Source organism: Anopheles marshallii, chromosome 2, assembly GCF_943734725.1.
Source record: "Anopheles marshallii chromosome 2, idAnoMarsDA_429_01, whole genome shotgun sequence".
NCBI classification, from domain to species: domain Eukaryota; kingdom Metazoa; phylum Arthropoda; class Insecta; order Diptera; family Culicidae; genus Anopheles; species Anopheles marshallii.
Genome location: NC_071326.1, coordinates 39,510,302 through 39,527,002, shown reverse-complemented (window position 1 = coordinate 39,527,002; position 16,701 = coordinate 39,510,302). Strand labels below are relative to the sequence as shown.

The following is a 16,701-nucleotide window of genomic DNA, read 5'->3' as shown; positions in this document are numbered from 1 at the left end:
TGTACAAAAGGTTTCACCAAGGTAGGGACGCCCTTTTTGGTAGGAGAGGAAGTGGATATGAACGGGTGAGGAGTGAATTGTTCTTCCCCAATGACACCACTACCGCACTACCGGTGGTTCAGAGTTCTGTTCTGTTTTCCTGGGGAAAATGCCGCTCGATTCTACTATCAGCGATTCATTAGCCAGAGTGAAAAGGCAATAGATAGAGCGAGTGTTAGAGAGAGAGAAGGAGATATCACCAGAAGGAAAATGGTTCAGGCGCGTGTGCGTTGGCAGTCCTTTTAATTACTCACTCCCTTTCCTTTCCACCCTTATATCAAACCCCGCCGTAATGACCGAACGTCGTGCGAAGTCTCGAGCACTACGTACATTCTCCACCGTAGAAACATATACAGTAAGATAAATAGGACTGGACGAATATTGAGGTTGGCAAGCAATTATTATAACAAAATTCAAAAGAGAGCAACTTTGGATGATAATTGTGACGACACGTTAATCGTAATGAGTGACCACCACAGTAGATCCGTCAAATAGAGCAGTTGAAAATCCTCTACTCTACAACACGGCCCGGGTTGGGTTCAATTCTTGACTTGACTTTGTTCTAATTGATAGAATTAGATAAAAAGTGCAAAACTGCGCGTTGTTCGGGTTCCTTTTTAATGCAACCCTATCTTGTCCCCGCTTACCCTCAAAATCAAGCTCCAGCAACCATCGTTGTCGTCGTTGGAACAGCAGATTCAGTCGTCGTCATCATCGTGGCAGATTCCTCCGTGCCCTTTTCGCTTTCCACCTTATCCGTTTCCACAGCGTCACGTGGATTGGCCGGGGTGGTAGTTCCTGCTGACTTCGGTTCCAGCACAAGCACCTTCATCCGATCGGTCGCAATGCTGGCCGCACGGTTGTGATGCGACTGATCCTTATCCTCCCGGAATAGCTCAAAATCAAACGTGTCCAACTGCTTGCAGTCGGTTTCGGGATTCGTCTGTGGATCGGTTCGCTTCATGAGGTAAACAGGCGATTGCTCAATGTTATCCGAATTGCGGCAGATAATACTCGACAGCTTCGTGTTGTAAATTTCCTGAAGTTGACCTGAAGTTGGGATAGAATGAATAATTGTTCCTCCCCGTGCCGCACCTTACTTCTTACCTTCGGTAAATCGTTGCGGTCCCCGACGTCGCTCGTACCAGAACGAATCGCCCTGCTTCAGCCGCAGAAACTGGTCAGCGATCAGGCAGGTCAGCAACGGTCCCACGATACCGCCCTTAACCGGTGGTTCGCCTAACGCACCGGAGTACACGTCTATGTTACCCGGTTCCTGGAAGATCATTTTCATCTGCTTGAAAGATTGTGGATCAATGATTTGCTCCAGCTCGCTCCAACTGTCCGCCGATGTAAGATGGCAGTGCTTACGCCAGTGCGGGTAGGCCGGCAGCCCATGATCCCGACCGCGCTGAATGTTAAGCGACACCAGGTCCAACCCACAGGGTTGATTATGCAGCAGATGTTCGTCCGCCTTCTCGAACAGCTTCTCGGTTAGCTCGGTGGAGAAGTATTGGTCGTACTTGGCCAGCGCCGTACTGATAGCACCGCCGAGCGCATTGTCCAACCCGTCCTGCGCGTACAGCGAGTACGGATTGAACAGCATCCGGTGCAGCTCGATACCGGCGCTGGTCGCGGTCGGGTTGCGCGTTTTCTTCATCAGCCCCGGAAGCAGCGTGTGGGCGAACCGGAATGCCGCACCGGCAAACACATTGGCGATCGAGGCGTCTACTGAAACGTTGTACGTGTCATCGCGACCGTCAGATTCGGGCAACAGACCCATCCGGGAGGCCGTTTCATTGCCGACAATGACCGGCACAAACTCAGCGTACGTGATATGCTGCATCTGGGCGGCAAGAATACGCCGTGCCTCCTGGAACACTCGCTCGTCGTCCCAGTGCGGGTTCACACGCGCCAGCCCGTCGGCCAGATTGTTATGATGTCTTGCCCAGATCAGATGCATCGAGGTAAGGTGAAGGTTCTCGTTCGCGCGTGCGTCACCCGATTCGAAGCAGTATTTACCGGCAGCATTCATCTCCTCTTCGTTACACCCATCCAGCGGGTCGGTGGATACCGGCAGCAATTCCCGACCATCTGGCGTGCGTAGCATGCGCAACCGGCCACCGTCACTTGCACGCAGCGCTTTCATTCGTTCCCCGTCCGAACCATAGACAACCGAACCGTCGATGAAGGCGGTCGCTTGATTCAACTGCTGCCGTGGTCCAAAATGGCCGGTTGGTGCTGGCACAGAGCGGACAAAGTTCATGCACGTCACGTTGTACTGCTGGTAGTACGGATCCCCCGGTCCCAATGGAACGGGGAAACATTCCGGATGTTGTGGCTGGCCTGGATCGCAGCACTCAATAGGCTTCCCGTCGACGCCCTGGTTCAGTGCGGTTGACGTTATGTCATGGTCGAGAAACTGTCCCCAGACGGCCAGCATCACGCTGAAGTTAGGATCACTGTGGTACGAAGGGCGATGAATCTCGAGCGAAATTTGACGGGCACTCGGGAGCTCGGTGCCGGCGATGGACGTACGCGGTGCCGATATGCCATCGCCATAGTCCGGATTAAGTTGCCGGCGGAACGGTACCATCGCGACACCATACTCGTACGGATGGTCCTTATTGTTGCAAGTTCCATTGGGGGTTCGGTATCGCGCGTTAAAATCACACCCCGGATGGTTGTGCGATCGTGGCAGATTCATCGCCGGTCCACGCCCAATCGACCCGCGGTGACGGATGTCGAGATGTCGCGCCAGAGCCTTCGTAGCACGATCCTCCACAAAGCCCACTTTGGCGGCCAGCCGTGCGGCAACCGTTGCACCGACCGACTTCTGATGCCGGAACGTGGCCGAATTAATTGGAGGTGAGGAAAGGGTCTCCTCCAGCAGCTCCTTATCACCGAGTGCCTTCTCACCTTCGGCTATGGCGGCGGCTTTTGCATCCTCACCAACATCTGCCCCGTTCCACTGGGGCGAAGGTTCATCTGGAAGCACGAAAGTCGCCCAACCCGGTAAGGTAACACACTTGATATTCGTAGACTTCACAGGGGGCCGTTCGTCACTACTTACCGTCCAATGGGAAGCTAATGAGATTTAGCAGCTGAGGGAAATCCGCCGCCGTTGTATTGGCACCATCGAGAGGCGGCTTCGTCGCATCACCGAATATGATGTAACTAATGCTGATCACGATCGCCAACGCGAACGCTCCCCTGGGGTAAGGGAATGTTACGAGTTCCGAAAAGAAATTAAGGAAAGCAACTATCCGTTAAAATCATCCGCGATGAAATTCTGGCCAATTGCCACCAACTTGCTTACATTATGGCCGAACATATCCAGCACTGGAATGTTCGCACTTGGCGCTCCCGAAGACTTTCGTGGGACTTCAGGTGACGCACATTTCCGGAGGGACCTGACGCCAGCGGCAGTGGACCGGAAAGATCCGACGTTAAGGGCGTTCGTTCGTCAACCATGACCATTGAGCCTGGCGTGAAGATTTTCGAACAATTAAGAACACTATCAGTACGATGTCGTAAGTTACCCGCGGTAAGATTACATAAGTGCACAATGTCTCTAACGCGACACTTGCCACGGTGGATACTATCCGGTATTGAGGGAGTCTAAAACTACCAATTTTTGGAAACGGAATTCAACGACTGTTTCACGGAGGGCTCCTACATCGACCACGATCGCGCACGGACTAATTGAACTATCACCATTACATCTAATAAACCGGTCTTTGGCCACACCGCCGTTTGTACCAGAAGCCACAACCGTCGTGTCATTTGATACAATGCATTCCAACCGGTGCAAACACACCGTACCTTCGGTTCGTACTCGCCGGTGCTCATTTGGTGTGACGTGACCATACGTTGTGCCGAATGGAGCACACTCTTTCTTATTTCGACGTTCCCGCGGCCAATGACTAACGCTACACCTTACTAAGGTTTCTCGTTGTTGAGCTTGCACTCTGCAACAACCGAACGGTCAGGAACGGAAGCACAACATAACTTCTAAGAAAGCGAGCCAGAACAGTCGAAATCGTTTGTTTCTTCCCTTGGGGAGGCCAAAAGTAAGGATTGGACGTCAATCATTGACCGTCAAATGGCATTTTTTGGAAGGAAGATTAACCTCGTCTCAATGTTACATTCATTTCGGTAATAAGGACGGATACGATTTTGGGATGCTTTCAAATGATGAATTCGTAGATGTGTTGGAAATGGTACCACACTTGCAAGGTTTCCACAGCCAGGTGCGAAAGAATCCGTCAAACGGATCGCAATAGAACAGGCGAAGGTAATTTAGACGATTTTTTGTTACCCCGTTTCTACTTGCTGAATCTCACGTAGAAACAATGTTGCATTTGAAAAAAATGGGCATTTACCAGATTTGTGTTTGAATTTGAAACGTGTTTAGGCTGCGTTCTGTGCGTACAGGACGATCGCAGCCATGAACTGTTGCAACTTTTTATGCTTTTCGTGTGTCAACATCATAAAGGAAGTTAAAGTTGATTTCGGCAACTTTTACTGAAATTCAATGAAATTTAGAACAATTTATCAACATCATTACATGAGCATAAGCTCACAAACAAACACATTTCAAGTGGCTAATGACAATTTTTGTGCGTGACTGTAGCTTCACCAGTTGAAGTACGCAGCACGTCGTTGTAAACACTCCATGCATGCCGGCCTGTTGTCAAACTGTATGTTGACAATAGTTCAACAAAAAAAGAAGCGCGAGGATAGCCAGTGCCGTAAAACGTTTGTGGAATTGTGCAAGAAAGTACGTGTAGTGCGTAAACGAACGATATTTTAACCATTCCTACTGTATCATGGATCGCCGCTTTTCATTTGGTCCCGGTTCAATAAAAAACAGTACAATGTCGCGGTCGCGTCAGTCACTGGGCGGTTCACTGTTCTCCGGTGGTGCTCGTTCAACAAATACAAGCACATTTGCACGTCAAGGCTCAGGGTATTGTGTTGTGGTTTTGTTTTCAATGGAAAATTAATGCGTCTCGCTAACGCTTTTTGCCCATTTTCTTTTTCTTCATCCCCGCCGGTCCAGCCGGTACAGTTTATCATCCCGTTCCAATGTGTCCACCTTGCGCGTGGTTGCCAAATCCGAGTACAACATACTGGAATCGTACGGCTTTTCGCTTCCAGTACAGGTAACCGAGGTGCTTACGTTCAACGAACGAAACATCAACGTGACGGTAAACTATAGCCAAAATGGTTGGGCATGGTTGGTGCAAGGACGCCGTCTGTTCGTGTGGCAGTATCGTGACAATCCGAATCAAAAATCCGGCGCAGGTTTTGGTGCGGAAACGTTTGCAACTCCCCGGCGCCCTTACGCTGGCCAGTGCCGTCAGTTGACGCTGCCGCATTGTGATATCGGCCACAAGGCATCACTGGTAACGGTATTTGTGAACGAAGGACATCAGATGGCTTCCTGTTTGGCCGTTTCACCAGCCGGGGATGTGCGTTACTGGCAATCGATTGCACACGATGGGTCCTCTATCGACGAGTACAACATTCTTGAAGGGCAGGAATTCGAGCAACTGATCGGACTCGGTGGACAAGAGTTTGTGCTAGCGACGACCACGTGCAGCTTGATGCGACTGAATGTGCACCTGCAGAATGGACGCTACATCATCGTTCCACGGCTTATAAAGCCACCATCCGGATTTTTTGGCGGTATCGGAAAGCGCTTCGCATCGATTATCATCGGGATGCATAACAGCCAGGAGCGTGAAAATGTAAGCATCCTCAAAGCCCTTGTTTCGTTTGTTTTTTCTACCATAGTTCACGATTCTTCTTTCCTTCTCTGTAGAAATTGGTGAAAATAAGTTGCGAAAAAATCTCACAAAATCCCAACGAATGGCACATAACCGTGTTGGCCGATCGGTGGATCCAACGCTGGGCCGTCCAACCGGCAAGCGGTAACGAACGATTTCTGAGCGAGGATGCGGACATGATGAAAAAGATGCGTGACTTTTTCCACCAAAAGCTGTGGAACACTCGGGATGTGTCGGAAGTTGAGCTATGGGCGCTAGACATGCAGGCGACCGATCGGGGCGTAATCATTCTGGCGGCAGCTGTTAACGAGCAACGTTCGCCACAGATGTACTATGCGCTAATGACGGTAATCTTCAATCCCGATAACACGTTTACGATCAAGGAAAGCACCATTATGCGCTATAAAGGTTTCTACAGTGCGGAACGGTTGGCGGAACTGATCGATTTTCGATTCATTGCTAACCGTAGCTTTGCGTACGTTTACAACGATCGGTACATCTTTCCGGTAGCGCTAGCGGAAACGGGTGTTGCCAGTGAACCTAGCAGCAGTCCCACTACTGGAGAAGAGGTGGAAAAGTTAGAATTTCACGCACGCGAAGATATGATCCTGATGGGGAACTGTTTCCAAAACACGCCGCTCTTTTTCTCCCGCCTCAACGGAATGGTGATCGTAACGCCATCCGATTTCGATCCGAGCGATATGTTCAATTCGTCCATTTCTTCCGATATGTTCAATCCGAACAGTTCCACTATGGACGCAACGGTTTTCATGCAACATTCGATCTTTGCGCCGGCCACAACTAATGCGGGCAATTTGATTCTGTACGAGCTGGATCCGGAAGAAATCGCTAGCACCGCAGACATGTACGAGCCGGACCCAGTGCAACAACTGAAGGCGGCCTTTATCTACCACATCAAGCGCAATACGGTGGCGGCGGACGAAATCATAGCCGCACTGCTAGAATCGGTCAATCAGCGCGACCAAGTCGATGGTGAGCTTGATCGGACGGTGCTTAAAATTGCCATTGATCTTGCCCAGGATACACCGGCGGCCGATCCTCGCTGGGAGGTCACCAACAAGCATGCGCTCGGCTCTTCCACCTCGATGCAAATCATTCAGCAGCTTCGGGAGAAAAACGTTGCCTACACGCAGTTTGTTGAGTTTTTGCGCAGCAGAAACCTGTGGGATCGTTTAAACGCGGTCAGAAGCTCATCGGGTGTGGATTCAGGAGATGCCCGTCCCACGTCACTGTGTCTGTCGGACATTGGTGAGAAGATTGTGGCAGCGATTGGTATCAAATGTTTGCACAACAGTCATTCCCGCATCATTGACGAAGCAATTAATCTGGTGCTGCAACAATCGAACCGCACCGTCCCGTTCCCTAACTTAACGCCACAAGATCTGTTTTACGCACAAATACATCGGGTAGAGGAATTGTTTAAGGTGCTCAGCGAGCTGGTAGATGCGTACGTACAGCAGGAACTTTCGTCGATACAAATCCAGACAGCTCTGGTCGAGGTAAACACGATCGTACTAACGGTGCTGCAGGAAGTGTTAAAGTACCGGGAATCGAAGGCGAGCACATTTACAATTCGCGACGAGTTACGGAATCGTTACGAGCAGATACCTTGGACTGCAATGCCAGGAAAGGGTGGACTGAGGGATGTACTGCTGCAGTTGATCAGCAGTACACTTCGCCATGGCGTGAAGGGAACGGCGGAACCGGAGTTCCGTATGAAACATTTCAAGCATATGACGGAATTGATCGATTATGTGCTGGATGGTCGAAAGACTTATTTGGAGAGTGTTTACGATGAGGAAAAGTATGCCGTTCTGTTGCAACAGTACGAATCACAGCGGATCGACCTGATTTATCCTTTAGGTAAGAGATATCTCTTTAAGCAAATGTTGTACGGTCAATCGCAATCTTTACAAAACTGAAAAACATTCCTTATCACTATTTCTCAACAGTGGAAGCGGAACAGTACGAGATGGCGGCCAAATTGGCGGAAAAGTATTTGGACTTCCAAACATTGGTGGAAATTTGCGACAAAACCAACAACCAGGAACGATTGGATGAGTACATCGAGCGGTACAAAGAGCACGACTTTTCACAATTTGCCATCAGCTGGCACATGAACCAGAACAAGCAGGGAGATATATTGCACCGCTTCAAAAACAACCAGTCCGCGTTGGCTCGCTTTCTGGTCGACCATCCGTCGATGGCCTGGATACAGCTGCTGTTCAATGGTGAACTTGCCCAGGCAGCAGAAGTGCTTCTCTCGCTGGCCCAGCGTGAGAAAGAGCTGCTGGCGAGAAAACGGGCCATATTTTGTCTGGCCAAGCTGTGTCTGTTGGCAGCGGAAGGAGACACATTTCAGGCACAGATCGATGCGATCAATGCGGAGCTGGAGCTGATCGAGATTCAGGAAAACATTCCAACCGAAATCCTGGACATGTTTGGTTACGACACGAAGCACGTAAAGGTTCTAACGCCGGAGGAGATAGTTGATGTAAGGAGAGGTCAACTTTTAAAATAGTAACTAATAACCCGTACACTAATGCTTCTATTTTCGTTTCCTACCCAAACAGCTCTACATTGCCGATGAGTATGGTCAATCGAGTGAAAAGGAATTCCACTACGCACTCTCGTTGCTGCCGTTCGTTGAAGATCCGATCGAAATACGCCACCGGATTTGGTGTACAGCCATTACGCGCGATTCGTGGGAAGAGTACAACAAAAATGCCCCACTGGACAGTATGCAGAACATGCTGTTCTTCCGGCTGATCGATCTATGCTACATCTCGGATGCGGGAGATTTGGAAAACTTCTTGCCGCCTTTGGAAAGCTTTCTGAATGCACCGGAGCTCGGTGACCTAACGCAGAGCAAATCGTTCCAGTATCTCATGAAGCTTGGTTACGAGCACATCAGTGAATCGTACAGGAAAAAGTGAGAGGTTATTGTTGAGTCTCCCGGTAAATATTTGTCTTAAGTTTAGATTGAAATAATTATGATCCGTATGCTGCAACAAGCATCTTAATAAAGTGTGTTCATTTCAGTTTAATGTATTAATTTTCAAGCCTGTGTAAGGAATTTCTTTTTGGAGAATGTCGTCATATACCAATCGTTCATCAATGCTCTTTAAACGACCGTCACCAAGTCATCGTATGATTCTAGTCCAATTTAGCAAAATTTTTCCTTCCTTCAAAGAGTCGTTTATGATCTTTCCTTGTTTCTTCTTGGAATTTATAAACCTTGAAAAGGATTGAATGTTTATAGAAATGATGGCTAAACATGGGATTTACACGTGGGGTTTCCTGAACCGAGATATCTCGTACTCAAGATAAGAGAATAATAAGAGATAAGAGAAATAAGAGAAATATCTCAAACGAAAAATCTGCCTCTGACCTGGAGATCAGGTGAACAGGCCACACATATTGAAAGAGTATGAAGAACACCAATTCTACATGATCCACTTCTTCATTGGGACGAACATGCCATAGCATCTTTAGAATCCGGACTGGTGCGGCTCGGTGGTGTATTAGTAGCGGCGCTGGCATTCACAATGCAGGATCGACCCAAAATCCCATCCGATTGGTCCGTACGCATACCAAATATCCAGATACGAGTAAATAAAGCCATATAAAGCCAGAAACAGCAGTCCCCTAGACTTTTTGAGGTTGTTGTGCCGAAAAAGAAGAAGACTAATCCAGATTAGTTGAAATGATCAGTCTCACACATTAGCTGAAGATATGTGAGAAATGGGGAATATTTCTTTTATATCACTCCGTATCTGGACGAAAAGGCTATACCTGTGGCAAATCGGGTGAGGTTGGTTGGAAAATTCATAAAATCCTTTTGAGACCTTTTATAATTAACCCGGTTTAGTCATGTCGATCATGTTATGAAACAAGCACCGAACAACCCAAAACGTAAAACCAGACCGTGCACAGGGACAAAGGAGATGTGATAGGGGATCGAACTGAAAAGGTTTGTTGGCATAGCTGTGTTCATCAGAAGGGTCAAGGTACAGATCAGATGTAGATGATTGGCGATCATTTGCATTCAAAGGCGCAGTGAGCTATACGAAAGATACCGATCGCAAGGGGTTTGGGAGTTCACAGTAAGAACTCCCACCCCGAAAGGAGTATATTTGTAAATATTGATGGATTTTTTCTTGGGGACAACAAGTCAGAGCAAATTATTAAAAGGATAGGATAGCGAGGATTGGGTTACTCTCAAGGCTAATTGCTGGAACGACTAGCCTACGATTTAGTTTTTCGTTTTTATCGCTATACAAGACCGTTGCTCCTATATTGGTTGGTCACAGGGTAAAGGGCAATGATCAAAGTAATTCTTAAATCACCATAACCTGCATAACCAGGATTTTCTAACCATAATTCTATCCGTACTATGACGCATTCGAGTGCCACGAAAGCGTTTACTTATAGAGGAGCATATATGGAACACTTTCACTTTTCGGCCATCTTGCAATCCATTGCAGTCTGCAGCGGGAACTTATACAGTCGGAATCATGTGTGAATCACTTCATAACTATTTACATTTTATTTTCTTGCTTGTTCGTCACAATCGACAACCAAAGGTGGAGGCTCTCCCTCGCTCTAGATAATATGTGTTGGTGGTGGTGTGCTGTGTGTACATATGTCCGTTGGTGTCATCACATAGTTTTACATACCGGGGATTGGGATTTGCTAATATTATCACACCGGAGGACATATTTAATAAAGTAGGTTTTTGATGTGTTTGCAATGAAATAATAAAATAAAATAAACCACTCTCTCCTCTCGTATCACGCGCAGTCTCTCCAATGCGAACAATGTCTTCTTCCTCTTATGTAGGGCTTTACATGGTGACGATCGTTGCTAATTCCGGTTGTGCCATTGACTAACACAATGGGATAAGGGCTATTGCTGGGGGAGGCACGATCTAGTCGAGATTTTGATCCCGATCGCGGAAGCATTTTGTTGAGTCCTGCATGCACTATATATACTATTGGACTGGCCCCCCGTGAATAACTCGAGCCATATACTGTACACATTTGTGGTATTTGCTACAAAAACTTACTAAATCATAAACAGCATTAATTAAGTGACCTGCTAGGAGAGAATCCTCCAATAGTTCGAATTGCAAAGTTCCGCAAAGGCTGTTGAACGTTGCACGAACGATCCACTCTAGCGCCTGGCTGTGAACACACTTGAGGGGAGATATACATTCAGAAGCTCGAAAAAAGGTCATTTTGGGATGTTTTTTTTGGAAAACTATCTCTTATACTGAATAGGAAGTGAGCACCTTTTCCGAAGTTCAGATAGTCAGCAAGATTCAAGGATGTACTATACATGGATATTAAAATTTCACAACTCAGTGAATTTATCCGGACAATTAAAAAAATCGATAAGTAAAACAAAACAACTCATATTAAAGCTAAAAGAAATCGACAAGTACTAGCAAATCGTGTGAATGTCGGGTGTAAATTTCATGTTATTGTCACAACGAGACCTCCGAGAAATTTTCGACTCCGATTTCACAATTAGTTTCCGAATAACATTCGATTTCCGATAACACGAACAATACACAATATGCATTATCCATGGACATGGATGTAACTTCCATATAGGGATGCATTTTTTACCAGGTATTGGAAGTTCCTGAAAGTTTCGAGCTAGAGCAATAGAAAATATTTAATTTCTACGAACAGGCTAAATGTATATCTTCCCTGGAAGGTATTCACCTTCGTCCCAGAAGCAGTGAATCAGCGGTGAAACATTGCCTGCGAAATAATAACCGCAATATTGAACTATAAAACGATGGTCAAATAAACGGTAAACGAAAAAAAAAATTACGAAAAAACGAAAAATAAAGATTAAATAGACCGTAACGTGTTACTACATTAAAATTGGCCAGATCACACACACACACATATGACATTGTTTCCGGTACAACATTTCACTCGTCGTGACCTTCCTCCTTTGCCCGCTTCAAAACAATTATTAACCATTCTTGGCGCTATCCTGTTGCAGAACTTTTGCGCGCGTGTAGCATTACGGGTCTCTTCTTGCTATCCACGGTTCACAGTAAGCCCGATACTATATGTACTACACACACACAAAACACCCGTCACTGAACGATTTGTGAAGCAGCTGGGAAGGATGATTTAAGGACACACTTATGCACCGCTCTGATACCGCTCGACGCATCCCTTCATGCGTACGTACGTGTGAGATACATTCGCTAAATAGCATTACAGATAATCGTTCGCGAGAAAAGAACAAAACAAACTTCATCATCTTCGTTATTGAAATCAACATGTATGTACACATAGTAAACACTAGGCGCGACTGTCGCTTACGGTGCTAATAAACCGTAACTACGTATGGTGCTGCGTAGCCCTCCATTCGCGCGCGCAAGGATTTAAATTCGCACGCGCACTGTACACGTAAACACGCGCGCGAAACATTAGAATACGAACGGACGAAAACGGCACAATAAATATGCACTTACAGGCCCACTCGGGGTAGTTGGTGAAGCAGTAACCCGGACGATGGTGACGTCATTCTATTCACATAGCCTTTCCGTTCACATCTTCCTTTGCGACACCATGCGGTCCGTTTCCCGTAACACACTGCTAAACTCTTCGATACATGCGATCGTTCGATTCGCTTTCTCTCTCCCGGTTTGCTGAAATTCTTCTGCTTCACGGGTTTGCTTTGCTTCTATTTTCTGCCGCACTGTGTTTGCTAATGTGTGGGTATGTGTGGGGGCACTAACTTCACCGACATCCGGAACCACTGGGGTACGTCACCACGTTTTATTTGTTGCACTTTAACTTCAACGGTTCATTAACATCACCGGTGGCAGTGTTGCCGTTGTTGCGGTTGCCGTCGGTTCCGGTGGAAGCCCGTAACTGCCCAGATGTACCAGCGGTGTGCCGGAAGCGGAACCCTCCCCACCGATTAGTTTCCGCTTGGCGATTGCTTTCTTTACGTACGCCGTTATTAGGGCCTGTATCTTGGCCGGATTGATTTCTCCCGAACGACTGTGGCATATCTGTAACGGAGGCGATACATAACGTCACGTAAATCATATTGTTACTACTATCAGATACCAACCCCGTCAATACATACCTTCGGGATGGATTTTCGCATTATTTCCTTGTATTCGTCTTTGTCGATGCGTTTTTTGTTGAAGTGAGGCTTTAGGAAATGTTTCACCTCTTCCACAATTCGTTCCTGTCGTTGAAGCTTTTTGATAAGCTGTGAAAAGAGGGTAGCAAGATAAGTCCCGTTATTGCAACCGTTACCATAGCAACAACGATGGTACCATTGTTCACGCGATATCAGCTTACCTTTTCCTTCACCTGCATATCAACTGCAGAGTCTGGTATTTCATCCAACATTTCTAGTGTCATTTTATGAGCTAAAGTAGATGGTATAGATAAAACAGCACAGTTATAAATTGTTTTCTATTTATCCCGAGTAGCTTCTACTTACGTTTATACATTTCATCCACCGCTATCACCGATCGATGCTGATAGCTTTTCCGAAGATCGCCGTACAGCGTTTTGGGATCGTTACCGAATACCTTGCGCAGGTTGTCCACGGTCAACGCGATGGTTTGCGTTTCCCCGTTACCATCGTGGTTCGGCGGTTCGAACATCTGCTCGTCGCAGTCGCTCGATCGTGGCGAATAGGGCGAAATGTCACCATCATTCAGTTCGTCCTCGAATGGAACGCCACCACTTGTAGTCGCACCGCCACTGGTCGTACCACCACCACCGACCGTAGCATTCGTCAGGCTCGATTTGCCTACCATGCCGTGCGATCGCGTATCACGACCAGAGCCACCCGAGGCAAGCAGCTTCTTCGGCATCGATTTAATAATCGCCTTCATCGGCGACGGATGATGCAGATGATGGTACGGCATGCCTGCAGTGGCCGTACGCCCAGGGCTGTTGTTCAGAATGTTGATCTTTTCGAACGGTGAGCCTGGATGAAGATCGAGCACACCATCTTCATTTCCGAAGGCAGCACCGGTACCACTCTGCTGATCGGATGATGCCATCAATCGTTCCTGGCCATGATGATGGGCATGCCCGTGGTGTGGATGATGGAGCAGATGATGATGATGATGGTGATGGTGGTGTGGCAGGTTATGCTGAGCAAGCGCATGGTGGTGGAAGTCATTTTTCGTTTCCTTCTGCTCATCCTGATGGGTGTGATGTTCCAGAAAGCTGAGCGATGATATGCTACCCAAATCGTGCCTTGAAATAGCCGTGCTGGGCGAGGATTTTGTAGGTTCGAATGGATCGTACGAGTCGGGCGATTTTGGGGCAGGTTCCGGTGGCGTGTTGGGACCACGATTGCTTTGATCTGCTTCGTTCGGTTTTATCTCCTCCTTACCGACCCGTTGCGTTAACGTCCGTTTGCCCTCTTCGTCACTTAGCACGATGACTTCCTTCGGGCTGGATATTACCTGTCCACTTGGAGATCGTTCTAGATCAATCACCATCACAGGCTTAACGCCTGGATCTAGTTTCTTTTTCTTTGCCGGAGGAATCTTCTGTTCCGGTGATTGGTGCACCGTTGAATGTTGTTCATTTTGTTGTTGCTGTTGCTGCTGGTGATCTTGCTTCTTTTCCTGCTCTGTTTGCGCTGACTGTTGCTTCGCGTTATACTTCTCTTTGACGTCCGGCGGTTCCAGCTCCCGCGCCGGGCTAGAACTGTCCCGGTGTGGTGTTCGGGCGGACGTTGCCACATCGGATGCACGTTCCTCTTTGGTAACGATTAGCTTTTCGCGCGTTTTTTCTTTCTTGGCCTTCTTTCGCTTGCTTTTCCTGTGCCTGTCGGACCGATCCTTCGTCTTCTCATTGTCGATGAAGCTGACGCTTACCAGAATGTTTTGCCCAGATGCGAATATTTCCTTCGACTGGGCTACCTCATGCTCGGGCGGACATATACGCTCCTCGAGGATTTCCTTCTGCCGACGCTTACCTTTTTTCGCCCGTTTCCGCTCACGTAGCCGTGCCTTTTCTTTCTTGCGCTTGTCCTTCTTGCGTTTCTTGTGTTTTAAAACGGGCGGTGGTGCTACGGACAGGTTCATGGAAGATTCGGTCATTTCATCCAGCGAGCGGACTTCATCGTCCGTGAGATCCTCGTATACCGGACTGCCGTACGCTTCGCTTGCCCGCACCGTACCGAAACAACTGCTGCCAGAACTTATGTCGCTTAACACGGATGATAAACTGCGATCGTGGCTCGCGCTCCGTCGGATGTATTCTTCCGTGCGATACCGTTCCCGCGACGATCGCTGCAACGTTCTGTCGTGTTGTCGCGACAACAACAATCCTTCGTTCGGCGACACAGGTCGTGATCGACGCACGGTCTGCCCATGGTACGGGGTGTAGGCGGGAGGTTGGCTTTGGTTTGTGTAGGATCGCGGAATTTGACCATTGGGGCCACCGCGTCGGCGATACAATTTTACAGCACCACGGTGATAGTAGCTGCCTCTACCACTGGCACGCGAGTACCGCGTTATACGCATTTCCGTGTGTTAAGCTTCTCTGCATGCACAACGCTTCAGACACCAGTCACCGGGCGCACCGAGGGGATGGCTTCCGTACCAATGCTTATGCAGCACGGTTTTGTTTGGTGATGCGTTTGCAAGCAACAATTTTTATCTAGAACTTTACACTTTCAAAAGATTTTTCGTTTTGCGACTCGAGCTTGACAGATGCTTCTTGCTTATCTTTCTAATTCTTTTCTTTTTCTTCGCCGTACCCATTTGACGTGTTTGTTTGGTCGTTTGCTTTGCAACGACAACAGTGAATCGACGAAGGAAGTTGATCGATAGTTGTCTAGTTGACGAACCATCGCAAATGTATTTTTTTGTAAAAATAAATCCGGATGTGCTTTATTTCTTGTAAAAGAATAGACATAGGTCTAATTTGAGGTAAGCCTTATGATAGTTAATCAAACCGATTAATACGAACCAGAATGTTAACTGGTTAAAAAAATCAAGAAAAATAATCACATTTCCCCGTCAACGCAACACGGTAACAATGGTATAGCTGCATGCGATTTTTTGGACATTTGTATTTTAGAATTTTATACGTTCTGTGCAAAAGGACGCAGTTTGCTGCTTTAGTTAAAAAGATATAAGTGAAAATATTGTAAATGCTTACAATTGTGTCAATTTCAATTACCAATGGTGGAAATATTAGAACATATGTGACACCAATTCATATTTTCTCCAATAATAATAGCAATCTAAATGTTTATTCTTTTCCCATAACTGGATTAACTATGTTTAATGTTCTCAAAACACCATTATTTTAGTGAATTAATCAAACTTGATGTCACAAAATTGTCCCTCTCCAGCGCCCAGCAGTACAGTACGTAAATAAAAACATCAAACACACAACCAAACAAGCTGACAGTGGAGAAGCAAAAGAAAAAGTCACACAGAAGAAAGAAAGGAGTGAAAAGATAGAAGGAAATCTCTTCCGTCAGACACTGGCTGGTGTAGGCAGCGTTAAATCGAAGACACGGACGAAGAAATACGGAAACCATACGCGAAAAAACGTTTACAACTTGCTGCAAAACGACTTCCGTGGTGCTGTGTGCTGGGTTGAACCACGTTGGATCTACAGCTGTGTGAGCAAATCGGCCAGGTTTGCTATTGCGCCCCCCCACCTCCTCATTGAATCGTTTGCCAGAATGTGACACTGTTCGTGACGAGTTGTTTGTGTGGTGCAATGGCGATAGCGAAAGGAAAGTGAGTCGCAACACGGAGAAGATTTGCATTGCCATTGCTAATCTACACACACGGCCGCTGTCCATCCGTGCG

General features: G+C 47.2%; 3 protein-coding genes across 3 annotated transcripts; 1 reads left to right on the top strand and 2 right to left on the bottom strand.

The window, feature by feature from the left end:
* Positions 1-694: 694 nt before the first annotated feature.
* On the bottom strand, positions 695-3,519 carry LOC128707158 (chorion peroxidase). The gene is made up of 4 exons (XM_053802106.1): positions 3,359-3,519; positions 3,113-3,252; positions 1,147-3,027; positions 695-1,089 (listed from the first exon to the last, which is right to left on the bottom strand). The coding sequence occupies exons 1-4, from the start codon at positions 3,517-3,519 to the stop codon at positions 695-697; spliced, it is 2,577 nt and encodes an 858-aa protein (XP_053658081.1).
* Positions 3,520-4,871: 1,352 nt separating this feature from the next.
* Positions 4,872-8,791, top strand: LOC128707772 (nuclear pore complex protein Nup133). Its single transcript, XM_053802729.1, has 5 exons — positions 4,872-5,011; positions 5,105-5,795; positions 5,870-7,718; positions 7,808-8,349; positions 8,429-8,791. Exons 1-5 carry the CDS (start codon positions 4,872-4,874, stop codon positions 8,789-8,791), a joined length of 3,585 nt encoding a protein of 1,194 aa, XP_053658704.1.
* Positions 8,792-12,684: 3,893 nt separating this feature from the next.
* On the bottom strand, positions 12,685-15,396 carry LOC128708694 (uncharacterized). The gene is made up of 4 exons (XM_053803674.1): positions 13,347-15,396; positions 13,202-13,272; positions 12,981-13,109; positions 12,685-12,903 (listed from the first exon to the last, which is right to left on the bottom strand). Exons 1-4 carry the CDS (start codon positions 15,394-15,396, stop codon positions 12,685-12,687), a joined length of 2,469 nt encoding a protein of 822 aa, XP_053659649.1.
* Positions 15,397-16,701: the final 1,305 nt, after the last annotated feature.